The following is a 23,720-nucleotide window of genomic DNA, read 5'->3' as shown; positions in this document are numbered from 1 at the left end:
TGAAAACACGCAGAAACATCAGTTATATTACAAGTGATAAAAAAATACGCTTTCTAGCCATTAATTTGTCTCCAGGCCTGAGTTTCATAATTGTAGTGACATTTAGAGATGAGACTGCCACATTTGACTGGTGGTCTCAAAGCCAGACATAAATAAGGATATGAATATTATAGCAGATTCTTCATGTTACAGTGAGGCTGTGCTGAGAGGGTGATCATTAGAGGGGGGGTTTAAAAGGCTTCTGCTGGGAAATAATCTGTAAATAATTCCTTATTGTTGCCACAGCTGTTAAGAGTTTTGTCTGGAATATTAAATATCGGCATCGGTATATTCATATCACTCAAAATTCAAGCTGAATACAGAATTGCATTTTAATGTATTCTAGTGCGACTCAAATCTACACGTATCAATGGAGCTTCACTGTATTTTAAGCCTGCGAGTGGACACCAAGTTAGATTTGTGTTGTCAAAGTAAGAATGCCATCAATGTGGAGATGGACAACTTATATTTGTGCCTACAATATCAGTTTACAACATCATAAATGAACAACATTGTTGACTGATTATTAGAACTATTTGCTCATTGACTGTGAATTAAGCTTTAATAAACAATCAGTAATTGGTGGATTATGTCCAATTATGCCCTGTGGTGTTATGAATAAATCTCAGCTCTCCCTAAGGCCATGGATGGTTGATGTTTCATTATATTTGCGCTTTTGGATTTTCGCCTCCGTGTAGAAATCCTGACTGAGAGGAGCTAACATTTGGTTGGTCTGCGTGTTGTATAAGACACAGAGAGAGCCTTCCCAAAACTCCCACACAGAGTGAAAAGACAGATTGTTTTGTTAAGTTGCAGCGCTGCCCATAATTTTTAAGCAGCTGTCATTCTTGTGTAAAATATCTTGTTTTTAATTACAGCAATTGAATGGTCCAGGCTGGAGGTTGCAGCAGTCCTGCTGTTTGAACTGCCAGGCGATCAGAGATGTAGGAATCGAAATAAACTCGGCTGGTTAATGGTCGATGATGTTTCTCCCTTCGTGCAAATGCCTCTTTCAGTTTTACCAGCACGTAGGGAAAACCCTGGGCATATGTCCCGTTGGAGATGCTATACCTCCTGTTGGATGATTACGTGGCAGAGGACACCCACTCAGGCAACTCATCAGTAGGCACGGGAGCTCCACAGGGATCAGCGCCCAGTTTTCTCTCCAACTGATGTTAGGAAGTAAAGAGGCCTTTCAAATGAACAGTCAAACATTTAAAATCACCTGATTCTAAATTCAGTGGATCAGTTCAGACTTTGGTGGAGATGGCTGACCTGATCTCTAGGGTGTATATGATTTTACATGCAGAGGCGTTTCTCTAACAGAGAGCGATGAGGTTAACATAGCAAAGGACAACACTGCTGTGATCATTAATTCCTTTGTGTCTGTGAATGTCTGTGACTTTGTGTGGGCTTTTTTATTAGTACCGCTGAGGTGTGTTAGCTATTCCCTGTGTGCCATCATACTTTATGAATTCATGAATCTGTGTGCAAATGTTGACGAATGTGTCGTGTATTTTGAAACAGTTTCAGGTGTGAACTCCTCCGCCTGCTGTGCAGTATGTCAATATCACAGCAAGGAATGAGGGAAACTCTAATCGCTCTGATTTCCTAAAAATCCTTACATAGTGGGCAGCGATGTCTGCAGGCAGGCAGAAACCGTGACAGGCCAATAAAACATGACAATAAGAGGGTAGTTTACCATATAAAGCTAAACGCTTTCTTAATGATTTGTTTTAATCCCCTTTTTGACTGTGTGAAAAATTCGGTGGCGACTGAAAATCCATCGTTTCTGTCCTGCTTTGCTTGTCAATAAAATAACATGAGAATTTTCATGAAAGCACAGAGGATCGTTTGTGAGCCAGAGCTATGTTTCCGCAAAATGTGACTCAAACCTTAAAAGAAATCCTCAGAGAGGCAGCCTTGTATAAATTGACCAGTGACCTTCTTATACCAGCATATCCTTGGCAATGTTCAGATTTAATCCTTAACACCTCAGCCTTTGGGGCCAAAGTGAGAGCAAGGCAGGGTGTGGAGGTGATATATATGTGCATGTGTGCAGTGAGTGGAAGAGAAAGCTCCAAATAGGTGTAATTTATCCCAGAGGACATTTTTTTAGATAGGACATGTGCTTCGAACAATAAAACTACACCTACCAATTTGCATCTTCAGGTTGCTAATGATTGGTTTGATGATGCAGTGATCATTCGAGACAGAGCAAATTGTACCTGTTTGAGAAAATACTGAACCTCGGCCCTCCGGGGACTGTCTAATGCTGCCTGCCGGTACAGCTGCACTCTGAAATTTAATCTTTTGTTACTGTATGGAAGTATTGGGTGTATTTCCTTCCTCCTTTCCTACACATCTGTCTTCCAGCGGTAGCATGTCATTAATTGCCAAGTTCCTGCAGGTGTTCTTCGCAAGGAAACGTGATTGGATCAGTTTCAGTAAGCTGTGTGAGTGGCACTTCAGAGTTGACAGGTTACCACCTTTGTTATATGGCTTTCACTCAAACTTGCAATACAGAAGAAAGGACAGAAAAGCGTCTTGCTCTGCTAGCGTACGTTACCAAATCCAAGTCGGTCTTTGCAAGATTAGCATCTCCCGCTAGCTGACAACACTGATACACTGTTACCAATTGATGAGGAGAAGGGTGTGGGTGGCGGGGTGGTGGTGTTGACTGCTGCATGATGAAGGCAAGGCAGCGTTTTGACTAATAAGTGTTATATAATTTTGTACCAATAGTTGGCCTCAAATAGAAGGTGACACTGCAGCTTAATAACATTTAAATTAGGTATTACAGGTTAATTTTATCATTGGAAGGTCAGCAGCAGACAGTGGCATGGAATAATAATTTGCTACCATTCAGTTGCGGTTAATTCATCTCTTTCTCTCTTTTCTCCCCCATTTTTATCTCCAGTTCTCTTCGGCCAGTTTGTGTTGTTCCAGACGTCTCTTAATGACGTGGTGGAGATCTATGATGGACCCACTCAACAAAACACACTCTTGTCTTCTCTCTCTGGGTCACACTCTGGTAAGGATGGTTGACTTTAATTGTGGATAGTTGAACAGATGACAGTCACTCAGCCTCAACCCATAACGTGTTGTTGCTTCCACCCCATCTTTAGGTGAATCTCTCCCTCTGAGTTCAGGAAACCAGATTACAATAAAGTTCACCACAGTTGGACCAGAAACCGCTAAGGGATTTCATTTTGTCTACCAAGGTCATTATTGATATTATTATTGCCATTATTATTATAATGATGAGCATTTTTTGTTACTATTCAGTTAAGCCAGAACATTTATATACTAGACCACTAGTACTAACAAATTGATTGTATACCTCATCTTGAGTATGCGTTTTCTCCTTTGTTACATTTATTTAAAGGAAATTGTAATCAGAAATTTTAAATATGTTTCTTAAAAGTGTCTGAATATGCAGTGAGAGTGGTACACTTCAGTTTATTCACTCGGGCACTTTCTTTTTTTCCTTTAGCTGTACCCCGGACTAGCTCCACCCAGTGCAGTTCAGTCCCCGAGCCACGCTTCGGGAAACGTCTCGGTAATGACTTTGCAGTCGGCGCCTTGGTGCAATTTGAGTGCAACCCCGGTTACACGTTGCATGGCTCTACTGCCATTCGCTGTGAGAGTGTACCGGACAACCTGGCGCAATGGAATGACACCTTGCCAACATGTATAGGTAAATAAATCTGAAAATCAGACACAGGACAGAAGGGTTTGTTTATCTATTTCTGAATACAGTATTAGTGTGATTGCACAGTAGAGGCTCATAACTGAAAAATAATTTAAAACAAATACAAACAACTGCAATCCGCATGCACTGTACTCATATCTATTACCCAGATAGGCTCTTTGGTATCTCTTTGTGTAACGGGCATGGTTGGCATGGTTCACTTTCTCTTGCTTTCCTGTAATTTGTCTACAAACTGTTGTTTTAACCTCTGTTTTTTTCTCTCCTTTCTCCTCTACTATGCTCTGTGCACTCACTCCTCTCTCTCCCAGTTCCCTGTGGGGGCGTATTGACCTCTCGCCGCGGGACTATCCTGTCGCCTGGCTACCCAGAGCCATATGACAACAACCAGAATTGTGTTTGGAAGGTCTCTGTCCCAGAAGGAGCTGGAATACAGGTAGTAACTGTCACATGCTGCTTCCTGGCTGACCTACGTATCATTGGCTTAAAAGCTGAGCAGGCAGGATCTCAGGGAAGATAAGATATTATTAGAAGGATGAATGGATGGATGGTTTCTGAGAGAGGGGCCATCCAGAGATAACTAGATAGGGTCTAATCATGAAAGATAAGGCCTGATTGCATGTAAGCTAAACTGCTATCACGGACAAATACAAAGGCAAAGATGCCTTTTACACAAGGTGCAGTCCCTTGAAATGACAGGCACCTCAAAGTGTTTGTAAATTCCTTTGATTCCTTTCCTTCCAGCCTTTGATTTAAAAGTAGAGTGATAATTGTTTTTGAAGCAGCTCCGTCTCGATAGATTTTTTGTGGATCATTTAGATTAAAAACATATGTGTGGGTTTAAATTCTGTCAATTTAAACTAAATAAACTGTTGAACATTGTACCAAATGCAGTTTCATAGCAATCTGGGGACTTTTTCTAAAGACAGTTTAAGAAAATATAAGAATCACTTCTGTTTTTCTTTTTTTCTGTCTCTCCAGATACAAGTCGTGAGTTTTGCCACTGAGCATAACTGGGACTCTTTGGATTTTTACGACGGTGCTGACAACCATGCACCAAGACTGGGAAGCTACTCTGGTAAACTTTTTTCCATCATTTTTTTATGATGTTTCTCAAATAGAACTCTATAGTACTGGGAATAATTCAATATTAAATGCACTAAAAGGGACATACTTGAAGAAAATATGGGAATTTAAGATTGCAATAATGTACAAAGTACATGCGTGAGAGCCCACAGTTACGCTATTTAGTCTAAAAGGAGTGCATTCCATCTTGTATGAGATTTATTGAATTTTTATATATTTAGTGGATAACAATACTGCCTTTTCTAGCACAGTACACCAGTAACCATCAAACAACCTATTTCTGATTCCCAGTGTTGCATCATTGAAGATCTATAGTAGGCTGGGAAATGGTTACTAAGGCATTATATATTAAGGTTTTTAGGGCACTTAGTCTGATACCAAGCAATTGAGTTTCCAATTAGAGTTTGTTATGCTGTTTATCAAACACTTCAGATAATTGGAGGAAGCTTTTCATTCCACCGATAAGGAAACAATAAGAAGTGGATTGTATTTTAGGCTGATCACAGCCAGTCTTGACAGTTAAAGAAATAAAATTTGAAATCTGCTCATGTGGCTCCCTGCAATTTGAGTTAAGCTGGATGCATTTAGCGTCTCAGCAGGAGCCGAGTTACATACCCAGTAAGGCCTGTGTCAAAATCTCCTTTGAAAGACATGTAAAAAATATCTTTTGCAAAACTAATTGATCCTCTTACAGCCAAATTTCCCGCTAGGAGTAAAGATGATCAGTCAAACTCAGTATTAATGGAATTATTCATATTTGTTATTGGTCCCAAAATTTACTGCACTGTGTTGTTAGCGAAAACTTTAAGATAACTTTTCTGCACTAATGATTTTCTTATCTTGTCTAAATTATGATATATATTTTTCTGCTTCAGTCAAAAGCAACAGTGTTATGTGAGTCATAAATCTGTTTTGGGGGCTTGGGGACATTTGTTTTTGGTCTATATCTTTTGACTAATTTGAGCTGCTACTAAGTCCTGATGTGCTAAATAGAGGACACCCTGGGCTTTCCATTGATATGTGTTTGGGTGGCTTCTTTTAGCTGCAATAAGGAAGGAAATCACACAAGAAGTTCAATGGGAAGATTCCCTTTTCCTCAGTTCTCAGGAGGATATACAAACTTAATGCTCTCAATATTTGTGTTTTATACAAAATTGTTGATTTTCACTTGTACCTGCCATATAATTTTTTTTTTCTTTTTAACTGTCCCTGTTAGAACAATTATAAAGGTTATCTGAAACAGTAAGCGGTTCCAATGCTCTAAACAGTTTACACTGCCTCACGCTACACACATACTGGAGGAAACTGTGGCTAGAGACTGCAAAACGTCCAAAATTATTCTGTGTCCAATGAACTTGCGATCTTGTTGCTTTTAAAATGGCTGCTTTAAACACGGGGACCAGATCTGCGACCACTTGCTGTCAGTTGTGTCAAAATGGACAGAAAGACAATAAGGCAATTAGCTGTGTAAATTATTCGCAGACATCCTGCATTAAAAAAAAAAGTTCCCAGTCACTGCTTACATTCAGTGTCCTGACAGAACCTCATAGTTTCAAAACAGAAATTCAGAAATTGCCCCCACAAATAGTGACGCAGCTGCTGGAGGACAGCGATTTAACTGCAGAATGACACAGGTGCACAACAACCAGCATTTTATTCAGTTCATTTCAATTTATATTTATTCATATAGCGCCAAATCACAACATCAGTTGCATGTTTTAAGGTAAAGACCCTTTAATAATAAAGAGAAAACAGAGACAACTCCAATAATCAGATGACCCCTATGAGCAAGCACTTTGGTGAGAGTGGGAAGGAAAAACTCCCTTTTAACTGGAAGAAACCTTTGGAATAACCAAGCTCAGGGAGAGGCACTGGTTAGAGGTGAGGGGAGGAAGACAAGACAAAGTTAGGGTGTGGAGGAGAGCCAGAGATTAAGAATAACAATGATTAAATCCACAGTGACATTTATATAGGAACATAAGCAGAATACAACCAGTTAGCTCGCAGCTAAGTTGAGACTTCTGTAACAAACAGATACATGGCATCTGAGTCAGACCACACAGGTTGCACTCCACCAGATGACCTGTGCAATCACCTTGCAATTAGAAGTGGTCAGCAAGTTTTGGATGCAACATTCTCAAACTCTGGGTGACCGATTCTTTGAAGGAACCACTTGCAAGTGCAAAGAAATGCATTTTCAGTGCAATCACTGGGCAAGTACCAGTTTTTCCTAGCTGCAAGAAGGTTGCTGTCCTATTTTCACTCTAGTGTGACTAAGCCATAAAATGGAAATTCCCTCCAATTTCCCAGCACCTCATGTTCAACCAAAAACTGTGTTCAGTTTGGATGTAACCTGTATTCCAGATTTACTTTTTCATATAACTCAGACCACTGCCCAAAGGAGAAGTCATAATCTCCTCAGGAAACCTATGCTGCTTTTAGGGAAGCAAAGTCATCTGGGTACCTCCTAGTTGTATTAAATAATCCATGAGAGGACTTGACATCTTTATAGCAAGCTAACTTAGAGATTATATGGTGCACAATTAAAATAACATTATTCTATCTGGATTTCATGTAAAAATATAATTAATGAATAAATCTTTGTTGAGAAAAGATGGACCTTTTCTATTAGGGTTAATTACAACTCTTAATTAATACCGTCATCCATCCTCAAATAACTGTGATAGTTAAATCAATGCAGTTAATTATTTTGGCATCAATCAGGAATTATTATTATGGGGAAAAAAAGCACTTTTTATTTTCTGTCATGATAATGAATGATAATGTAAAAACAACAACAGGGGGCTGCAGACTATTCAGGAATGTGCTAATTATTTTCCCTCACAACAGGCAACCAATAACATCTACTGACCCGTTTCACTGCTGATCTGTCTCTGTTTCTAAGTCTTTCTGGCACACCTGCCAGCGAGCACAACACAATGCAAATCAAGACTTTTTTTACTCTGAAGTGGCGATTGCGAAATATAAATCCACAAGTAGCTTATATCAGGAAATGTTGTTACCACTGTTGCATCTTGAAGCGCGCCAAGACAAATAAATGGCATTTCTCCTAATAAGGAGACTGGAGTACGCTCATATTCCTTTGCATAAAAGATCATCTAATATGTTATTTTGAAGGGCCGTGATTATACTGACGCGCTGTGCCAGCTTTGCTTCAGTATTGCATCCCCATTTTCTTTTTTAACTTTGTACTCTCCCCTGCCACACTAAGTAGGTCAAACCAACATTTGAAAAGTGGTTTCAAATAAAACAGATGTCTCAAATAAAAGTAATTCCCTTCTCCCTCCTTCGAGAGCACTTCACTAACAAAAAAGAAGTAAAAATGTAGGTTTGGGAGGCCTTTGTTGTTTCCTTTGCTGTCAGATAACTAAGATCATGTGCTTTAAAGGCCTTAGTTGAAAAATGAGGAAAAAAATGTGATCATGGCCCTCTGTTCCTCTTCTCCTTTTCTCCCTGCTTTCAGGCACTACTATCCCCCCTCTCCTGAATAGTACATCTAACAACCTCTATCTCAGCTTCAGCTCTGATATTAGTGTCTCAGCTGCTGGATTTCACCTGGAATATACAGGTACATATATATCTTTAAAGCATTTTTATCTGAGGCATGCGGTATTTCCAAATAATCATGTTATTTTTTCTTATTAGCTATTGGTCTGGAGTCATGTCCAGAACCTCAGACTCCAAACTATGGAATTAGACAAGGAGACAGGTTCATGGTGGGGGATGTTGTGCAATTTTCGTGCGAACAAGGATACTCTCTTCAGGTAAAAAAATCCACATGTTGGTCCTTCTTTTCATTTTAAGTGGCAGATAAACATAAATCACACATACTGCTAGTTGTTTAATGCAAACTGATTTCCAGATATTAAGGCTTTTTTAATGTGAAATCATTAAAGCATGTTCAGCTTTGCCACCATTCATTCTTTTTATCCACTGGCTGCATAAACCAAAAACTATTTAAAAGAGTCAAAAGGAAACCCCACTCTCAAGTGGTTTACACAGCTCTTGCTAAACATACAACTCTGATGTGGTTTGCATAACTCCTGAATAATGTATGTCTCTGGTGTGGTCTGCCCAATTTTTGTACAGTATTCTGTCAAGTTCTGCTTAATATACAGATCTGTACTATTAATGTAAATGCACAGTGATTAATGGAAAAAATGTAAAACAGCATGTTTAAATCAGTGCAGTCAGGGATTTCTTTACTCGTTTCTAAAAAAAGATTGTGGTTGCTTTTATCATTTTAGGGCAATGCCCATATAACCTGTATGCCCGGACCTGTTAGGAGATGGAACTATCCTGTACCGCTGTGTATCGGTAGGTGTTTCCTCAACATTACACCCATCCACACACACATACACATATGCATTCAAGCGTGGACGTGCTGGGAAACATGCAAAACTTCAGTGCTGCAGAAATGATGCAATCAACCTCCACCGCCTTCACTGGCTCTCTGGAAAATAAGCTGTTTGATCAATTTACTCTCCTGTGATGAGCTGATTATTTGGTATTCTGTGCAGAATACTACTGACCCAAAGCTAAATCAGACCCTGCCATAAACATGCAGAGTGAACCAAAGCGTCAGCATGCACAGAGGCAAAGTAGCGAAAACAAGCCTTGGACACATTTCAGCTCAAACAACGCTAACATGTTTAGGGTGTGCATTAGTTAAAGTCAACGTTTTATGTAAACTTGCAAAATATCAGGTTATAGAAATAAAATCTCGAGTCAGTAGCGGTGTCTTTTGAAAAGAGAAGCATGTCTGCTTCCTCCTGTGAGGTCAGCCTCCTGCTTTTGATGTGCTGCTTTCAACACTGAAACACTCTTTTCCTTTTTTCCTTCTCTCTGTGTTATTTATGTGTGTGTTTGGGTGTATAGCCCATTGTGGTGGGTCTATGGCAGACGTAAGTGGAGTGATTCTAAGTCCTGGTTACCCCGGCAACTACCCCAGTGGATTAGACTGTACATGGACGGTGAACTTACCTGTCGGCTTTGGTAAGAAACACTGTCAACTTTTGAGTAGAGTTTAAAACAAGTGTTTTCTTTGAGTTTGTTTCTCAGTTTTCTGTCTGTAGCACTTCTTTCTTGTTTCTCTGTTTGCTTTTGGTTTTGGTGAGCCCTGTCGATGAGATAAAGTGCAAGTATTTTTCAGGAGACTTTATTCGTATAACGTCATGCGCCGTATTGCTTTTTTCTTTCCCAGGCATCCATCTCCAGTTTTTGAACTTCTCCACAGAAGCAATCCACGATTACTTGGAGATCCGTAGTGGAACACTGGAGACGGGCTCCGTCATTGACCGATTCAGCGGCCCAGTCATGCCCAAACCTCTGTTCAGCACCACCCACCAAACCAGCTTTTTTTTCCACAGTGACTATTCACAGAACAAACCCGGGTTCCACATCACGTATCAAGGTAAACGTTGCTTCTCAAAGCACCTCTCCAACATCTTGTTTACATCGATCATTTCCTAAGAGAGACAACAAGAGCAGACCGCGACTGTTGCCGATGTGGAAACAACTGTCTCACTGTGACTTGATTTCTCAGGAGCGATTACCATAACAACAAATTCATCTACTGGGATAAAAATGTTTCTTGACTACAGAAGCAGCTTGCCAAAAAGATTACTGGGTGCATGCAGGTCCTCAATTTGGATTAATTTCAATGACGAGATGAGTTTTATATTTATTCTGTCTGGCACTAAAATGGTTTGAGTAGTCTTATATTTATTATGACAAATCTTGTAGATAGCCTAAATATGTTTCGCCTAATTCCATTAATGTGAAAATTACAGTGGCTGATGAATAATACCTTTTATCTCTTGACAGCAGCACTGCCACAGTGTTTTAAAATGGGGAAAATATGAATACCCTCAATTTCATTTTTCCCATTACCATTATTTCTCCCAGTGTTTGTCTGTCTCAGTGACATGTTTTCCTTCCAAGCCCTGGCTATTGTAGCACCGGCTGCGGACAATTATGCAACAATTATGTTTTAACTTCAAGCTGGCGGATGTGATTTGAGAATATTTTGGCATCATGTTAAAAACAAGAACTGCATCTTCTTTGATGCAGGATGGCCGCATCTTTCTTTTTTTTTCTGTGACAATTTTAAATTCTAGCTGAAGATTGCAGTTTTTTTAAAGCAAGCCAGAGGAATACAGAGTTACAGTAGTCATTTTTTTCTTTTAAATTAACTTATCCTTTAATCGCATAGTAAAGATCATTTAGCATTTGTCTCTCAGCCTATGAAGCTCATCGCCGTGCAAAAATCACCCTCAGCTCTAAGCTTTATTCCCTTGCGATGCTCACACCAACGCTCATAGGTGGAAATAGTTTAACATGGAGAAAAGCGGTGCTCTCACCAGTGTCGCTTCTCTCTCTCACTAACCAACCAGAATCAAGGAGAGGCGGGACTGATGGTATCGAAGCTGTCAATCATAACAGATGAGCGGCTTACCCTGGCTGTCACTGACATGCCTGTTATTAATGACCTGACAGCAAAACAAGTCAGAAAGATGTTGAGTCTTTTTTAACTAACTTTTTGGACAAGCAGCTTTCAAATAGGATGATTAAGATTTTTTCCTTTTTTTAACACATTCAGGGTACTTTAGGATACTCAGATTACACTATTAGATGTAATCTGAAATTTATACAATTTACCAGCAACACTAACTGAGAGTAATTCTCCTTTGAGCTGCGTATGGTTGTATGGTTGGATGTATCCTGTTCCACTTTTTTAAGTGCTTGCATTTATGTTCTAACAGACGATTCATTATACAGTGTTAGAAAGGATAGATTTGTTGTATGTATTTATTTTGCTTGATTTTAGTTTTTCAACCAACTGACTGTTCACGGTTGAAGCTGCAGTTCATACTGTGGCTCGTAGTCATGAGTTCTGCCTCGTTGCTATTTTTCTTGAATAATTTATGTTATTATCTCTGCAGCCTACCAGCTCCAGAGTTGCCCAGACCCTCGACCGTTTCGAAATGGCATCGTGATTGGCACAGATTTCAGTGTTGGGATGACGGTGTCGTTTGAGTGTCTGCCCGGATACTCTCTGATTGGAGAAGCCTCGCTCACATGTTTGCACGGAATTAGCAGAAACTGGAACCACCCATTACCACGATGTGAAGGTAAATTACATGATTATTCTTATTCCTTTGATTTGAGGTGATTGATAATTTTAGCTGGATTTCAGTTGAGTCTCCTGCATCTTTTTGCTGTGCCTCTCATACAGGCTTACAGGGCACTTAATAATAATGTTTGACCACATAATAAATCATAATGCACAGGCTTACAAATTCCAAAAGAAGTATGAAGAAGTTTCTCTATGAATTCTTTTTATAATGAATTCCTTAATTTGTTAGACATACATGTGCTTTTATAAACTTTCACTCTCAAAGATGACTTTTTTGGAGGATATGTGGTGCTATCATAACAATATAGTCTCTTAATGATATAAACACAATATACATATATATAGAGAAGGCTATTATTACTGTTGTAAAGATGAATAATCTCACTATTTAATAAAACAAAGTTATCTTACTCTTATTGTTTTGGCGTACTCCACACATGAAAAAAGGCCCAATATTTGTTCTTGACAGTCGTTCTAATTTCAAGATGATAACATTTCATATTAAGCCATATTGTTCTAACATCACCGAGAGTCAGCTGAGCTGTGGGACAGAAATAAAAATGTAATGACAATTTATTAAAGGTGTTAAGGTGTTATCCAGCGGTCATTACATGAGTGATAGAGACATTTTCTTTCACAGCGATCCCGACAATTATTGAAGCTTCACAATGGCAGTACTAATTTGCGGGTAATTTATTAAGGGCATTTCTGTTAATATTCTCACTTGCAGCACTCTGTGGTGGTAACATCACGTCATTAAACGGAACCATTTACTCTCCCGGTCATCCTGAGGAATACCCAAATTTCCAGGACTGTGTGTGGAGCGTTCGAGTTCCTCCTGGACACGGGATTTACATCAACTTTACTGTACTGAGCACAGAGCCCATATACGACTACATTACTGTGTGGTAGGTGCTATTTACTTTTTCAATTAGCATGTTTTATATTTGCTCTACTTCTTAACTGACAGTATTCATGCTCATTATGTGCTATTATTATAATGCTGCCCCTTCTTCTCTCTGCTTCATTAAAGTGAGTTTAAGTAAGAAATGTTTTATTTGACTGAATAACCATTTAATTTGTACCACATAACTTTCTGTTCACACACACACTTTCTTTTCTCTCTCTCTCTAGCTGGATGTTATCCTCTTTAAAATCTTTTCAGAGCTAACCACTAATTGGCTAAATTCCTGCAAGGTTACTATGACTGCAGACACCTTGCCATGCATATAAAGTCACTCTGATATAATTTTCTTCTTGTCACGGTTTACCCATTTTTGTTTTTAGCCATAGGTCTTTCTCTTCTTTGGCCTGTCCCTTACACTATCTTTAATGCTCGGCCAGCCTTACATGTTATATACAATACATCGTTCTCTTCCCAGCTAACCAGCCTTGACTTCTCTCTTCATTATTCTTCTTGAGGAAAACAGCCATTGGCAACACCAGACATTTTGTCAATGCAGGTGCTTAAATGGTGCTTAGATACCACGCTACATAGATATCTGCAGGTACAAGGTGGTAGCAGAACCATAAATAGATTGCATCGTTTATTGCTACGGGTGCCATGATGCTGCCCCTTTCTCCAGAGTCCCTCCACTAAATCCTGTTTCCTATAAATAGACAACAGGGTGCGACGTAGCCCGGCGCATAGGCATTTGAGGCAGGGCTGAGCAAAAAGAACACAACAACAGCAGGACAAGACGTGGTTTGCTGCTGATACATTTCCTTGCAAATCGTGTATTTTTAGACCAGCACAGAAGGAGCGAATGTCTGGCTTGTTCTTTTGTTATCCTGTCTTTCTGTAAGCACTGCCAACCTTCCAGATGTCCAGGTCTGGCTGTTTCTTTAGCCACACGGAAACTGTAAAATTGTTCTAACAAGAAACTTTCTCTCCTCTTTAGAAAGTCTGAGAACTCTCAACTTTTTAGGTCAGTAGGAAATATAATGAAAATTAGATTTTAATTTAGCTCAGATTAAAAAAAAAATAAAGGGTATTTTTTACACAACATCCACCACCTGATATTCCAAGATGCCTTTATTGTCTGTAGAAGTCATGAAATTATAGATATGATTAGCTTGCCATGGTGTCAAAACTGCTTTTACAGTTCAGTTTTTCCTCAGACTTGATAAGAAGCCTCACAGGATTGCAACTCTGTCAACTGGTCAAAGGAGTTTGCAAAGAAAAGCGTCTGGACTTCTTTGAGTTGCTTGAAGACGTTTCACCTCTCATCCGAGAAGCTTCTTCAGTTCTAAGGTCAAATGGCCGAGAGTCCCAGATTTAAACCCAGTGGGAGTATCCCCCCAAAGAGGGACAAAGGAGGCAGTGGAGACTGTCAGAAAACGACTACAAGAAGACAGCTCCTTGGAAGACAGGACCAACTTTACACCCGATCAGATCTGCACACTGTTAGACCTCTGCCTTACCACAACATACTTCAAATACAACGAAGGCTTCTACAGACAAAAACATGGCTGTGCCATGGGCTCCCCTGTGTCACCTATTGCAGCCAACCTTTACATGGAGGAAGTGGAAAGAAAAGCTCTTGGCTCTTTTAAAGGGAGAGTACCCAGCCACTGGTACAGATATGTAGACGACACCTGGGTCAAAATCAAGACACAAGAAGTGGAATCCTTCACTGCGCACATTAACGCCGTGGATAAAAACATCAAGTTCACCAGGGAAGACACAAAGGATAACTGTTTGCCTTTCCTGGACTGCGCTGTGCACATTGAAGAGAATGGCAACCTCAACATTGAAGTTTACGGAAGCCCACACATGGACCAGTACCTCCTCTTTGACTCCCATCACCCTCTGGAACACAAACTTGGAGTAATCAGGACCCTACACCACCGGGCAGAACATGTTCCTCAAGCCTCAGGGAAAAAGAAGGAACACACACATGTAAAGGAAGCACTGAAAACATGTGGTTATCCTAACTGGGCGTTCATAAAGTCAGCAAAGAGGCACAGAAAAGAAGACCAGACACCAGCGAGGGAGGATAAGAAAGACAGACGCAACAACGTTGTCATCCCCTATGTAGCGGTGTATCAGAGAAACTCAGGAGAGTTTTCTCCAAGCACGACATCCCAGTGTACTTCAGACCCAGCAACACACTCAGACACAAACTGGTTCACCGAAAGACAAAACTCCAAAACACAGACTGAACAACGTGGTGTATGCTGTACAGTGCAGCGAGGAATGCCCAGACCTCTACATTGGAGAGACCAAACAGCCACTTCACAAGCGCATGGCACAACATAGAAGAGCCACCTCCACAGGACAAGACTCAGCAGTCCATCTGCATCTTAAGGACAAAGGTCACTCTTTCGAGGATACCAATGTTCACATTTTGGACAGAGAGGACAGATGGTTTGAAAGAGGAGTGAAAGAGGCCATCTATGTCCACTGTGAGCGACCATCTTTGAACAGAGGCGGTGGTTTACGACACCAACTGTCTGCCATCTATAATCCAGTTTTGAGTTCCCTCCCCAGACGCCTTAACGCCCACTCACATCCTGGGCCATCTGACCTCAGGAATTCACATGATAGGGTGGGGCCAGGTTTCACAATGGGCTCACCCGAAACCCTGGCTGATTAGGTCCCACACCCGCTTTCACACCTTGGCGCATGTGATTAGAGGATCACCAGGGGGTCCTTTGTCCCTCTTTGGGGGGATACTCCCACTGGGTTTAAATCTGGGACTCTCGGCCATTTGACCTTAGAACTGAAGAAGCTTCTCGGATGAGAGGTGAAACGTCTTCAAGCAACTCAAAGAAGTCCAGACGCTTTTCTTTGCAAACTCCTTTGACTACGATGACCTGGATGACTGAGAACCTTCACAGACAACTCTGTCAACTGTTTCTCACTCCAATATCAAATATAACTCATTAACCTAACTTTCTAGGAGTAAATCAAGTTTTCAAGCTCAGTTGGTGATTTGATTTGGCTGTAAAATGTCAGAAAAGCAGGAATAAGACACTACAAAAATGGTATAATTTAGGAATAGAAAAACATCAGTTCCTTGACTGTAATGTTTAACTGGTTAGCAAAATTGCTGCAGCTTACTAATTCATTTGATTCATTGCTTCACTCCTCAGAGTGCTACAGGATGGTGTATGGCTCAGTTATATCAAGCAAATCTGTAATTTCACACTTACTGCTTTATGGTATTGTTTGGCTTCTACACAAACATCACATTGCAGACCTTCTTCTTTAGCAGCTATCCACTGAAAAAAGCAGCTTGTTTTCTTCAGCAGTTGGTGTGTGATTTGTTTAGCTCTAGCCTTTAGTCTATAGTTGTGCGATATCCAGCCTGTCTTTCCCACACCACAACACAGTTGAAGCATGTGCCGCCCACCCACAGCTGATTGTGTGAATTCCATGAATTGGTCGCACAGCGTGTTTCTGACCCTTTGGTCTGTCAGAAAAGTGGACGGACTGAAGCAAAGACGGCACAAGAACGCGGTAAAAACTCCCGATCTTAGTCACGCAATCATAATGCTGGCTCCCCGTAGAGAGCACGGTGTCAGTGGTAGAGGTGTGATTTTCACAGCGGTCTCTTCAGTCCAGAGCCAGCCGACCTGACAGTCGCTTAGTCTGCTAATTGGTCTCAAACTGGGAGGCTTACTACAGCGCTCCACTGCAAAAGTTTCCATATATGTCACAGATGTTTCCATATATTGTGCAACCTTATCTTTAAAGCCTATTCTGTACTGAAAGTGTTGCGTTGACATACTAATAAATGTTAGCGAGCGAGTGCTTCGGCTGTAATCAAGCAGTGGAAGGCAATAAGTGCAACTGCTCTGATGACTCTGAGCCACCCAATGCGAATCAGAGAAGGGGATGATTCCGTTCATAACCTGGCAGGTATAATTAGTCTCTTCCAAAAACACTTAACAGCAGGAAATAATCATTTAATTTAACTTCATGATTATACTTTTTAATCACAGATAATGAGTCTGCTATTGGTTAGTTCCAGTCTGACAGCTGGTGCTGTCATTAAAGGTGAAATATGTTCACTGAGAGCATGACCTGCCATTTGATGGATAACCTCCTGCCTGCCTTCTCGGGTAATTGTGTGACTTTACGAATGCCAGGCCCATATTAGTGGGAACAGTGAAGCCAAGTCTACACCAGGACTAACATTTGTTATTCTTATGATCTGACAACAGTTCAGTCAATATTTATGAACTCATCCTCAAGCAAGAAAAAAGAGAGCCGTAGATTTGTGGGTTGTGGTGTTATCAAGAGCTGTTACTTTGTCAGAGAATTTGAATCTAAATTTCGGAGCATTTTTTATCTAAATGAGCTTTTTGACATTGTGGTTTGTATTGTTTTGAGAAGGAAGATGAGCCCATAGCCATGCACAATCGCTGTTGGAGCCAGCACTTTGTCACACAATGTCCATCTGCATTTGCAGTTAATGGAGCAGGTCTCATAAAAAATCGTCAAGTCTCTTCTGTCTTTGTTTCTAGCCTTGGAGCAACCATTTCCTGAACATAAATAGCCATCTAACTGTCACCGATGACTGCAATAACTTATTCAAATTATATCTTAGGTGGACGCTCAACCCCATTGTTCTATAAAGAAAGATCAAGTCCACTCGTTTATGAGCCTTTAGTCTCTCACTGTCTTCTTGGTAACACAGGTTTTCTGTCTGTTTTGTTTGTGTTTCATTCTGTGTTTTTACCACAGGGATGGTCCAGATCAGTCTTCTCCTCAGATTGGACAGTTCAGCGGAAACACAGCTTTGGAGTCTGTCTATTCAACGTCCAACATCATCCTCATCAAATTCCACTCGGACTTCTCTGGAGCCGGCTTTTTTGTCTTAAGTTATCATGGTAAGAGAGAGACCACATTATCACAGAGATAACGATAATATCAGCCTGCCGTAGAAGAGGAGCATGTCACTTGATTGTCTGCGCAGTTACAGATGATGCTCTCATTAGCGCTTTTCTCTGTAGTTGTCTTTGTTGTCCTGAGGTATGGTAACAGTGTAGCGCTATCATTAGTTCTAGCTCTAATAGTTTTTTGTTGAACTGAACTCTCTTTAACTTCACAGTCAGATCTACTTCCTTTGACTAATTCTGACTCATGAAAATTGATCTTCCTCTCTTTGCCACATCCTATCACGGTGATTAGTCATAATTTTGCTATTAATATTCTTAATGTTATGAACCGAGTTGATAATAGCAACACTGTAGAAACATTCTCTTTGAAATGACTAAACTCGTCATTTTCAAGCTTTCGTCTTTCTGACTTTATCTTTGAGTGCGGACTACTGAGGAGTTTCACTATACCACTATCCCGCCCACTGTTACTACCCAGTTATTTTTAAATGATGCTTAAAAATGACTCCAAAAAAATGTTAATACAAAGTTTGTGATGTGTGATTCACTTTGGGGCGACACTGAAAAGTTTTTGAGGTCTCGGCTTCTTGAAGAAGAGATTATTAAACCAGCTGGTAACATTTCCAAATGGGTTTTAAAAAACCCCACTTTTTTTAGAATGATCTTACCATAAATACACAATACGATCTGTATTTTTGTTTGTTTGTCCATGAAACAACCAAAATTCAAGCACAGGTACATCTTTACTTATCTATAGCTATTATGACATCATCATGTTGCCTGGCAAAATTATACAAGTATACTATTTTAATTTTTCAACATTAACTTCTGTGTTAGCAAACGGTGAATATACTCAATGTCAATATACATCACTGATGTATGGCATTTATGTATGGCATCAATATTACATTACATAATTCTACACAATAACCAATGAAGTTATGTTTTATATCAAAAATGTAATGCTGGCTAAATAATTGTATAAAACTAATAAAGGAAATGGGATTTTAATGCATAGTATTATATATATATGTGTATATATATATATATATATATATATATATATATATGTGTGTGTGTGTGTGTGTGTGTGTGCATATAGTATACAGTAAATATAGTTGTAAATATAATGAATAAATAGATGTAGATATTAATAAATGCACCATTAACTAATAAATGTCTAATAAAGTAGTGCTAATCTTAATACATGGATAAAAACATATTTTGTTTGATGCTGTTTACTTGTGGTTCTACTAAAGGTAGCACTGCAAGGGATGGAACTTTTTCAGCAACTGAAAAGCTCATTAATCTTGTTTTTGTTAAACTTCCAATTAAATGATGGTTTCCTGTGTTCTTAGACGCTGTCAGATTAAAAGCACGTTGATAGCTTTATCTCTTACATACAGTAGGAAAAAAAAGTAAGCAGCAAACCTGCAATTTACTCATAAAAATGTGTGTTGCATTGCTTAAGAAAAAATCAGCTATTGAGTGTTTGTCTTTTGCACCCTGTCAGTAGAAAGAAGTGTTTTGTATCTGTCTTACACCTTAAAAAAACAGTCATTTTCCCTTCACAGACTTTTGGAGTATTTTTCCTGGTCCTCAGCTGCTCTTTCTCCATGCCTGGACTGTCTGTGCCATTTAGGTTTTCATCTCACCTTAATCTTTGTGCTGTGGTCCTTCGGTGCCCCTGTATTTCTTTTTGTTTTCAAATACTGCTTAAGGTGAAAACCACTCCAGTCATCTAAAGATTCCTACACATAGCATATTGTATGTCAAAGTACATAAGAAATCATCAAAATGTTTAGAAGCAGGGAAATGCAAAACTCTTTTTTTATATTACATAAAATTTGCATCTATTGTCTTTTTAAATTTCATTTAATGGGTGAATCTATATTTTTACTGACTAATGTTTCTGGTATGTGTCATTATGTCACAAAAGTTAATTCCACAATGGTTTTACTTTAACTACAAGATGACAGGCTTTTTTAAAGATGACAAAATAATGTTTAAAGAACCTCATGAGCTCTTGACAGCCATCATAATGAATTGTCATCAAGCTGAAGATGATGCTGTTTTTCAAAATAAAACCTAATATTTTGGAATAACAAGAACGTCACTACACTGTAAAGATGGCTGCTTATTTTTTTTATGTCAGGATAGTTTGGTTCCTGAAAAACTGCCGTTTTTGGTGTAGTTCTAATTTGACAGCTTCAAATGAGTCACTTTTTTGCACTCGTTTCATCCGTCACAACACAGTTTCTCATTGGTTCTCCCGCATTCTCTCTCACAGATGTACCCACGCCTCTTTTTTTCCCCCCCGAAGCCTGTTTCCTACTTCTCAAAAGTTTCTGTTCAGTGCTCTTTAGTGAAAATATGTCAAGTTGTTTTTGAACAGGCTTCCCTTTTTCAGACAGATGACACGTTGTTAATGAATTTTTGTTGGCAGGTTTTAACTGTCAGTTGTCACACTCGCACAGGAACAGCACCATCTGATGGATTCAAGTTTACTTTCAATTTCTGCTTTATTGGACGATGAACAGCAAAAAGTGACAGGGAAGACGGATAAAATGGAAAGGGGGTGACATGTATGGCAGTAGTAGTTAGCATTATTTTGTCGCGTCTCTTTTCGAGACAATATTAGAAGAAAACAAGAAAGACAGCGAGAATGAAAGAAAGATGAGAGCAGAGCAGCCTATTTGATCATCTGTACAGAACTTAAATTGTTGGATAATAATTACCAGAAGAATGGGAACCTTTCATGATTCGCAGCCTGACGTTTTCTTAAGCAGGAACTTGTCACTATAAAGTATTGTTCTTAAGTTTTCCTTTGAGTGTCCTTCAGTGACCTGTAAAGAAATTCAGAATGCCCTAGTTTGAATCTGAGACAACTACTAAAGAGCACATTTAGTTTGAAATGCCAAATAAACGCCAAAAGAAGGATCAATCCACTATTTGAGGATATTCATCTACTTCAGCGCTCCCATTGTTGCCTGGATTACATACTTGTTATTCTTCATTTTCATCAGTAAACTCAGTGGAGTGGTTGAATTCAAAGGTGTGGAGCTTCCATACACAGATGAGGGCCACGCACGGGTGAATAGCATCATGAACACGAGGCTGAGAGAGCCAGTGTATGTGACATGCATGTGGAAGTAGCTATAAAAATGGTCTCAGAGCTAAGCGAAATCGATGACTGCTAACAGTGATCCTTTCATCACGCGCAGAAGCACAGAGATTGCTGCACACACAAACTTAGACATGCACTTGCTCAAACATTTACACACATCCTGGCGCACACTCATAGACCACAGGGCTTTGATATGCATTAGAGCATCAGAAACTATCGGCAGGTCTCATTTTCATAGTCAATTTCATCTTGACTTACAGCCCTTAGCCCTCTCTCCTTCGCTCGCTTCTTGCCCTCCCTTTTTCCTGTCTGTGTCTGCCTCTATTCTCTAACTCGCTCTCTCTCTTTTCACTCTCTTCCTCTCTCTCTGTGTTAGCAAGTGATCTACAGTCATGCAGTAATATTGATTACAGCCTTCAGCTCAGTGGCTGTGAAGTTAGTTCCTCTTTATGATTCAAGACAGTGCTGTGTCTGTGTAGCTGATCTGTTCTTGATTCCATACTTTGCCCACCATTTGAACTTAAAAAGTTCAGTTAAACCGATGCGACTGAGATTGAACGTCACACTATTCTGTCCTTTCATTGCACTTGGAAAAAAATTTAATTTAAATTTGAACATGGGTTCCTTTAACACATTTTTTATACATCGTCCCTTTTTCTGTCTCCTCTCCGTTTCTGTATCTCTCAGCCTACCAATTAAGGGTTTGCCAGCCTCCCCCTGAAGTTCCCAATGCTGACATGCTGATGGAGGACGGCGAGCTTGAGATAGGTGAGCTGTCTGTCTGCCTGCCATGCTCACAGATGTGTCACTTTGATGGATTAAAAGCACGAATGATGACTTCAATCAAGGATGATTGGTGTTATATTGTGTATATATATTTTGTAATTCATTTTGTATAGGTTTAAGACACGCTCCAATCCAATCATATACACTCACTGGCCTCTTCATTAGGTACACCTGTTCAGTTGTGCATTAAGACGAATATCTAATTTGCCAGTCACATAACTGGCAATAACTAAATGCATTTAGGCATTGAGGCATTAGGACAACCTGCTGGAATTTAAACCAAGCATCAGGATGGCAGATTTTGCAATACAACCACATGTAGGATCTAGAGAAAATATCCAGTGAGGAGCAGTTTGCTTCGTGACAAGGCCTTGGTGATGCCAGAGGTCAGTGAAGGAGGATGGCCGGACTGCTTCAAATTGATAGGAAAACAACAGTAACTCAAATAACTGCTCTTTACTACCAAGGTATCCACAAGAGCATGTCACACAACACATCAAACCTTGAAGCAGATGGGCTACAACAGCAAAAGATCATACCAGGTGCCACTTTTGACAGCTAGGAAGAGCAAACTGAGGCTACAGTTCACACAAGCTCACTTAAATTGGACAATAGTAGATTGGAAAAATGTCATCTGATCTGATGGGGGTTTTTTTTGCTGCAATGTTCAGAACAGGGTAAAAAAATTGACATAAACAAAATAAAAACCACCCTGCCTTGATTCAGTGATTTAAGCTGGTGCTGGTGTTCTAATGCTGTTGGTGATGTTTTCTTGGATCACAAATCTCAGATCATCTCAAACGGGTTTCTTGAACATGACAATTGGTTCACTGTACTCAAATGGCCTCCACAGTCATCAGAACTCTATCCCGTAGAGCACATTTAGAATGTGCTGGAACAACAATGGATGCCCAGCTGACAAATCTGCAGCAACAGTTTGATGCTATCATGTCAGCATGGACCAAAATCTTTGAGGGATGTTTCCAGCACCTTGTTGAATCTATACCACAAAGAATTAAGAAGGTTCTGAAGACAAAACAAGGTCAAACTCAGTAATAACATATTGTAACTAATAAAGTGGAGCGTGGGTGTACTGTGTATACAAATAAAAGTCCTGTACTGAAAATGTGGCTCGAGTAAAAATTGCCCCTGGCATGTGATAATATTTCATGCTTTTATTGCCAATCATCAAGCTGAAGTTTGTATGAGTTAAATTTGTAGCAATTTATAACAATTCATCATCTCAACAAGTTGATAACATACTTTCTATTGAAACGTTTAATTCTAACGTAAAGTAATTAGAGTATATGGGCTGTAAAGTACAGACTTTCTTCAAAATGTGTTGAAATCAAGCACTCAAATGTACTTAGAATTTACCACTCTAAGCTATGCTAGCACCAGCTCTGTTTTCTATAAACACACTGATTTTGTGTCTCCAGGCGACATCATCAGGTACAGATGCCATCCTGGATTTTCACTGGTTGGCAGTGAGATTCTTACCTGTCGCTTAGGAGAGAGGCTGCAGATGGATTCACCACCCCCAACATGCCAAGGTCAGTGGATTCCAGTACAAAACCAGTTTAAGTTACTATTTTCAGCTTGACACCGTCAAAAAAATACATCAAACTGTGTAGTCATTCAATATAACAATTGGCTTTGCTATTTATTTGTTGCTTACAGTTCAGTGCCCTGCACATGATGTGCGATACGACTCCTCAGGTGTCATCTTAAGCCCTGGCTGGCCAGAAAGCTACCCTAACCTTCAAATGTGTTCGTGGAGTGTTACAGTGGAGAAAGGATACAATGTCACCATAACCTTTGAAAGTTTTCACACCGAGAGAGAGTTTGACGTGTTGGAGATTTTTGATGGTAAAAAACACAAAAAGGAACGCAGATTTCAACATCAGAGAGCCACACATCACACTCATAGACACATTTTTGAAAGAATACACACTGCTGTA

At 39.7% G+C, this 23,720-nt stretch overlaps 1 protein-coding gene across 1 annotated transcript in view; it reads left to right on the top strand.

Annotated features, from left to right (window-relative positions):
- The window catches only part of LOC116322741 (CUB and sushi domain-containing protein 3-like), a 374,565-nt gene that overhangs the window by 308,208 nt on the left and 42,637 nt on the right, over positions 1-23,720 (top strand). Inside the window, exons 34-49 of the mRNA XM_039605961.1 lie at positions 2,960-3,073; positions 3,168-3,263; positions 3,536-3,739; positions 4,063-4,187; positions 4,733-4,829; positions 8,322-8,426; positions 8,504-8,622; positions 9,106-9,175; positions 9,737-9,853; positions 10,062-10,271; positions 11,803-11,991; positions 12,727-12,904; positions 17,692-17,837; positions 21,661-21,741; positions 23,199-23,312; positions 23,440-23,628. Coding sequence (XP_039461895.1) covers positions 2,960-3,073; positions 3,168-3,263; positions 3,536-3,739; positions 4,063-4,187; positions 4,733-4,829; positions 8,322-8,426; positions 8,504-8,622; positions 9,106-9,175; positions 9,737-9,853; positions 10,062-10,271; positions 11,803-11,991; positions 12,727-12,904; positions 17,692-17,837; positions 21,661-21,741; positions 23,199-23,312; positions 23,440-23,628 — 2,154 coding nt within the window. The remainder of the gene's footprint in view (positions 1-2,959; positions 3,074-3,167; positions 3,264-3,535; positions 3,740-4,062; positions 4,188-4,732; positions 4,830-8,321; positions 8,427-8,503; positions 8,623-9,105; positions 9,176-9,736; positions 9,854-10,061; positions 10,272-11,802; positions 11,992-12,726; positions 12,905-17,691; positions 17,838-21,660; positions 21,742-23,198; positions 23,313-23,439; positions 23,629-23,720) is intronic.

The sequence above is a fragment of the Oreochromis aureus genome, linkage group 22 (assembly GCF_013358895.1).
Source record: "Oreochromis aureus strain Israel breed Guangdong linkage group 22, ZZ_aureus, whole genome shotgun sequence".
Classification (NCBI taxonomy): Eukaryota; Metazoa; Chordata; class Actinopteri; order Cichliformes; family Cichlidae; genus Oreochromis; species Oreochromis aureus.
The sequence above is the reverse complement of the archived record's forward strand: the minus strand, read 5'-3'. Positions and strand labels throughout refer to the sequence as shown.